Source organism: Beta vulgaris, chromosome 7 (assembly GCF_026745355.1).
Source record: "Beta vulgaris subsp. vulgaris cultivar EL10 chromosome 7, EL10.2, whole genome shotgun sequence".
Lineage (NCBI taxonomy): Eukaryota > Viridiplantae > Streptophyta > Magnoliopsida > Caryophyllales > Amaranthaceae > Beta > Beta vulgaris.
This window is the reverse complement of record NC_079208.1, coordinates 56,770,966-56,777,986: the sequence shown is the minus strand read 5'-3', so window position 1 is coordinate 56,777,986 and position 7,021 is coordinate 56,770,966. Positions and strand designations below refer to the sequence as shown.

The window sequence follows — 7,021 nt, the reverse complement described above, 5'->3', positions numbered from 1 at the left end:
TTCACAAAAAAAGAAAATACTCCAAAAGAATCAACTTAAATTATTTCAATTTTTTTTTTTTATAAGGGGCCATTATTTGACTCCTCTTTAAACAAATTTAATTTTATACTTATTTTTTAATTCCTTATTGGAAATTAATACCCACCACTCCCAAAAAAATGATTTCTGCCACTCTTTTGTGTACATCTCTCCCACATCCCCAACCCTATTCATCATCACACTACAACAAAAAAATCAGATTTAATCCCCCCAAAGCACTACTTTTTCTCTTACTATTATTATTATTATTATTATTATTATTATTATTATTATTATTATATATATATTTAATTAATTTTTTTTTAATTAATCACCCAATAAAATCACTTAACTCTTCATCATAAGATGCTATTTTTCCATCCTACTACAAGAACTTTCCCACCACCTAACCCTTCCTTTATTTTTCTTCTTCTTAAAACTTTAGCCTCAACTCAACTATCATTTTACCCTCTAATGGACTGAAACAAACAAGCCCTTAACAACAACAATGGCAAAAACCTTATTATCTTCTCACTTCAACAAATTCTTTTTCTCTCTCCTCCTCCTCCTTCTTCATGTTGGTTGCTTCTTCTTTCCATCTTCTTACAACAACAATAAAAACAATGATAATAATCTAAATTATCACCCAACAAAGAAAAGAAAATCATCCAATATTATTCATAATAATAATAATCTTTCTCCTAAAAAAGCTTTTTCTTCTTCTTGGTGTTTTCTTAAGAGAGTTTTCTCTTCATCTAAACGTACCAAACAAACATGCCCTACAACTCCACCTACTACTACTACAACAACGACGACGTTTTCTTCTCCTAGATCATCTCAACATTATGTCATTATTTCGAATGGTAATGATGATTCGGACCTCAACCCGCCGCCGCGAAAGCGGCGATCCGGGTCGAGGTCCGAGCTCGAATGTTCCCTATGGGAAAACCCTTTTTTGCCCCTTCGCAATGATATATTTCCTTGTCCTTGTTGTGGGGAAGTTTTTCAGAAGCAGAATTTATTAGAACAACATCAGTCTATGAAACATGCTGTTTCGGAGCTTAGAGATGGTGATTCGGGTAAGAATATTGTTTGGATTATATTTAATACTGGGTGGACTGACAAAAATAATCTTCCTAAAATTCACCGCATTCTGAAAATTCATAACTCCCAAAAGATTCTCTCGAAATTCGAGGATTTTCGTGAAGTTGTGAAATCTAAGGCCGCGCGTGGGGTTTCACGCGCTGCTGTTAGTGGTGCTGTGGCGCGGCGGGATGAGAGGTGTATCGTCGACGGGAATGAGCTGTTGAGGTTTCATTGCACGACGTTTCTTTGTGGGCTGGGGCAAAATGGTAATTCGGCTTTGTGTAATCAGGTTTATTGTAGCGCGTGTGGGATTATTCGGGCCGGGTTCTCGCCAAAGTTGGATGGGATTTCCACTTTTGCCACTAGTTGGCGCGCTCATGAGGCGATCCCGGGTGACGTGGAGGCCGAGTTTGCATTTATGAACGTGAAGCGGGCCATGCTTGTTTGTCGGGTCGTGGCGGGTCGGGTTGGGTGTGACCCGATGGTGGCTGATAAGGAGGATTCAGGATTCGACTCGTTGGTTGGTCGGAACAAAATGGGTTTGGGTAAGGTAGACGACGAAGAGCTTCTTGTTTTCAACCCGCGAGCAGTGCTCCCTTGTTTTGTGATTGTGTACTCGGTGTGACCCGGATTAGTTATGTTAGTCGGATCGGGTTTGAGTCGGATAAATTATACTAGTTTGATCTAGGTGTTGAGTAGTCTAGTTTACTGATTGATATCACGTGGAGGACACGTGAGGTCATATGATGCTAGATGATAAAGTTTGTTTTAGTTTAATCTGGTTGGAACTTGGTTGACAAACCATAACTAAACTCACTTGTAATTTGTAAATATTTTTCTAGTACTATATTTTTGTTTTCAATCTAGTGTCATTATGTGAGTTTGCTGTGTGCTACTTAGAAAATTGGCAGTTATTTTCTGTAAGGTTAGAAATTTTGCAATTTTGCTAAGAAATTACATCTAGGTTTGAAAAGCTTCAATTGGATTTTAAATAGAGATAAAGGTAGGGAAGATATAAGTTTAATTTGGTCATGGTATTAGTTCATTTATGCACTTTTGATAGCATTTTGATTTGTAATAATTTTAGTAATACCATATATATTGTTTGTTAGAGAAAATGAGATGAGATCCCTTGTAGAATTTTGTACTTTATTTTCACTACTCTCCTTACTTATCTTATTAGACTTAAATAATTGAGTACATTTTCCAAGATTTATATAAAAACAGAAAATCAAGAAATAATAGTTTGTGTTGCATCTTCTTGTCTATTATTTCAATTAGCTATAAATAGTATTGTACAAGTGTGGAGAATAATTGTGTTAACCTATCTGGTTAGCCCTGACATTCAATATAATGTGGAGAATAATTGTGTTAACCTATCTAGTTAACCCTGACATTCAAATATATATATATATATATATATATATATATATATATATATATATATATATATATATATAAGGTTTACAATACAGGCCTATGACTAGTTAAAGACTATTCTATCCTTTTACATATAATGTTATCTAATAAGTATAAAAGATAGTTGAACTAACCCAAGAAAATTTCAAGTTTGAGTTCTTGTGTATGTGAAATTAATTTGTAATGATGTGTATATATATTGTGTTACTGGGTCGAAAACTTGTACAAGTTAATCTAATCCAACTACACAAGCAAGATCATTTGAGAGTGGGAGGAAAGGTAAGAGAATCCCAGGCCATCCCCAAAAGTACCTCTAGTAGACAATATTATGTGCAATGCAAAAAGTTTAATAATATAATAATATATCAAACCAATACATGGCGTGTCTACTATGAAATGAATACATGCAAAAAGTTTAATAGATCATTTGATAGTTCTGATCATATGTTCATATCTAGTGCCTAATTTTTATTGAAATAATTAATCTTTCTCTAAGGGATAGCTTTTATAGATGAAATGTCTCAATTAGTTAATTAGCATCTAGAGATTTTACAAGGGAACATAAAAAAATGATATACAAAAATTCATTAGGTCATAGTAAAATTCTTTTCTTCAAGAAATGATTAATCTCTCATAGTGCCATCCAATTTCCGACATGAAACGAATGAAACATCGATTAAAGGTAGTGAATAGTACTAGATTCTCCCTTTTCATCGTAATTTCTAGGAGAAATCAAGCATCTAACGTTAGTACATCAACAAGAAAACAATCCTTATTAAGCAAAAGTCAATTCTCTTCCTGTTGTGATTAGTCTACCCCTCCCAATAGCTTTAGGAACAATCAATAATGAACTTAGCGAGAAATGCTCATATAGAACTAAGTTAAGAATCACTTTGTGTTCAATATAGTTAGGCTATAATTGTAATACCCGACTCATAAGAAGCTGAGTCTATCGTCTACAAATGTGTATCCAGTGCCAACAATTGTCCTCAATAACCAACACAAATTCTTCCAGCATATTTTATCCTCACTCAGGCACAACCCGAGAAACTTCACAGAAGGTCACCCATCCTTGGACTACTCCCAGCCAAGCATTGATATTCCCTGGTTGGACGTTGGTCCGACCGGTGGGGGGCTTAATATCAAATCACACAAAGCGACGCTTAATTGTATATTAACTAAGAAAATGAACGCCCTAAAAGAAAGATGCATCTTGTGAATGAATAGTCTGCTCACTCTCTTTAAAGCAATCGTGAGAAGTGTTAAACTACACCCCTACTTAAGGACAACAATGCCCTCGTTGCGTCTGAGGACTCCACATATTCGACCACAACAATATATTCTCGTATGTACACCAAAAGCTACTAGCCTACCACAATCTTGATTTGTGATTACATAGTCAATTTGGCTACATTTCACAAACACATGAGCCTAAATCCATTATACAATTTGCCTTTATCTTATGAGCATAATAACTTATCTTTAATTAACCCAACTACAATCCAACTATGTAGGACATTTTAGCAATAATAACATATGCAACCACTCAACACGAGAGAGAAAAAGCACCCAAAATCAACGCTAATTTAGGCATCACTAATCCGCGGCCCGGAAACATTGATTTCATTTCACCTGCTTTATCTATACTTTGACTGCGAACGAAAAAGAAGAAACCCTCAATTCTTTATTCTTAGACAAAAAAAAGTGTGAAACCACAAGATTTTTCAAGGGATAAAAAGAAGTGAATAAAATCTTATGAGAAAACACCACTAGAATTGAGTTCCCCCACAACTGAACAAAGGGACATCACATTATTATTTTACTAAAAAAGGAGTTTGAACTCATACTTAGCTTCACCAGTACTTAAATCCGTGACTCTGTTGTGAAGGCATGGCATGTACAGTAAACATGTTGAGAACATTGACTATAAAGGGTAATTGATTTGTATGTTTCACGTACATAAATCTAAATAATGTCTAATGCAAATAGTCGATCGGCTGAATTATCGAATTAGATTGATTATATATAAGAAGCGTATTTGACATATTGATATAAAAATATCTATGACGATATTATATAAAACAACTATTGTAAGTGTTAAATCCTATTGGTGCACATGTGAGTGTCGCACATTGGAGAAATATGAGAGACTAAACCACTCTATAAGGTTTGAAGTTACTCCTTCTATCACCAATTGGTTTCACCAATTGGTTTTAGGATGGAACCTCCTTGGGCTTGTAAGGGGACTAAATCTCCTCCTCCTTATTGGGTTACGCAGGCCCACTTCTTATAATCTGAAAATTAACATGGTATCAGAGTCCAGGTTGTGGGTCTCTTCTAAACTGGGTCTTTCCTTATAAAGCAACTGGGTAAGGGCAATTTATAAGCTTTGGAGAACAACATATGATAGCTTAGTGGTTTTGGCGTCACATTCGGGACCGAGATCGAGTCTCACTCCTTTCAAGGAGGGATCCCTAATTGGCTAATTTTCCTCTCCTTGCAATTAAGGGACTTCATCTTACATTTTTTTAAAACATATATATAAAACAACTATAATGTCAATGTAGGAGTGAGTGACTACTACAACATTATTTTATCTTTTTAGTAGTTGAATAACTTTTTATTACTAGTTGATATCAAAGATGATATCTCCATACGATATATTTGTCTCTAGATCGATACTTTTGAAATTAGTTAATATGAGTCCAAGCCTTCATATGAATACCTCAAAGTAGACCTGATCAACTCCAGCCCGACTGATATTTGGGTGGGTTTGGGCAGATTTTTTGGGCTCCAATTTTGCTTTGGACCGGGATTTGGGCATGCAAAAAACGACTTTTTAGTTTTTTTGTCCCGTCTCGATTTTGGCCTGAAAAGTCCGCTTGTTTTGGCTTGAAATAGCGGGTTTTAGGTACAAAAATTTGACCTGAAGCTCGACCTAATCAATGGATAATTTTTTTAGGCCCGACCCAGTCCATGATCACTTCTACCTCAAAGGAAAGAATGACCACCACCCTGTGAGTTGTGATCTAAAGATGTGTAATTAAAAGAGTAAAGCATAGTTATAGATAATTTAAAATGGTCCTTTGAATATAATGTCGCCTGTTATTTAAGGACGGAAAGAGCTCCATCTTTCCCTTTTGGCCGCCCTGGCTTTTATATCATAGTAGTGGTTTGACAGTGGTATAAATATGTGTCACTAATTTTAGCATCGTATCTAATTATTGGTGGTGGTATCTTCAATAGCTCACCCCCTAGAATATTGCACAAATTTAGTATCCAAAGATAGATTTACTTTTTTTTTAATAGTAAAATTAATTATAATAAAAAGTCATACGACATCTACATAAGCAATCGAATCAAACAAATACATAAGTTGAATCAAACAAAAATTTCCTTCATAAAAACTACGATCGTCAAACAAATCTTGCAATGTGGAACATCTCTCGCTTATATCGCTGGAAAATACAGCCTTGTTGGAGAGACAATCTACGATCCCTTGTAGTCGTGAGGATGATTTCCGTCGGATTCATCTGACCGTATTCGAAAAATTGATAACCTTTGTGATAACGCATAATTCTTCACCAACAAAAAAATTTCACGACAATCCATTAGATCTAATATCCCGGATTGTAACCTGTAGAAATTCCCCCTCTAAAAGAGGAGAAAAATCCTGTCTTTCGAAGGAGGTCGAAAAACCTTTGTCTTTCAAAGGAGATCGAAAAACCTTTTCTTACGAAAGAGATCGAAAATCCTTTCTTTCGAGGGAGAAATCGTTATTGGAAACCTAAAAACAAAAAAAAAAAACAAAGGTGGGGGCTTTCCAACGGTAAAAACCGATGGAAGCCCCTTTAAAAATCAACAATGGAGGCTAGGGTTTTTGAAAGTAGAGAGGAGAGAGGGGAGAGAGAAAAGTAAAGATAGATTTACTTAATCATCTGAATTTTCTTTCAATCAAAACAATTCAACGGAAACTAATTAACCATTCAACTTAGGGGTCGTTTGGTTGAAGTTGGGAAGTATAGCTTTTCTTGAATTTGCATTGCCCATGAAATTTCATTTCCTAATAAGTACATTTTTTTGTTTGGTTGAACATGGAAAATTCTATTTTCCATGGGAATTTCCACTTACCTATGGGGACCTAGGTAAGTTATTTCCTCCATTTTCTAGGAAATAGAATTTCCTAGGAAGTTCTACTTTCCATGTTTTTGCCAACCAAACAACAATACATATACCTACTTCTTAGGAATTCTAATTTTTCATGTATTTAAAGGTTAACCAAACAAGCTCTTATTATAAATAAGTTACGCTTTGATTCTAACTATTCCTCTTAGTCTTATGGTCTCATTTTAACTAGTTGCTTAGCCTTGTAAACACAATGATGTGGACGTTATAACTGATAGAAGTTGAAATCTCTAAGTTGATATTGTTGGGTTGGCATGGAGAACACATACTACATTTGCTGGCCATAAGTAATTACTGGCCACCCTATGATTCA

The 7,021-nt window shown here is 35.1% G+C and overlaps 1 protein-coding gene across 1 annotated transcript; it reads left to right on the top strand.

Moving 5' to 3' along the window:
* The first annotated feature begins 405 nt into the window (after positions 1 to 405).
* LOC104899985 (hypothetical protein) lies at positions 406 to 1,966 on the top strand. The gene has a single exon (XM_010687292.4). The coding sequence runs from the start codon at positions 527 to 529 to the stop codon at positions 1,727 to 1,729; it is 1,203 nt and encodes a 400-aa protein (XP_010685594.2). The 5' UTR covers positions 406 to 526; the 3' UTR covers positions 1,730 to 1,966.
* The last annotated feature ends 5,055 nt before the right edge of the window (positions 1,967 to 7,021 follow it).

What these genes read in the sequence shown, in the direction of transcription:
- LOC104899985 (XM_010687292.4), top strand. Translation starts at nt 527, where the DNA reads ATGGCAAAAACCTTATTATCTTCTCACTTCAACAAATTCTTTTTCTCT.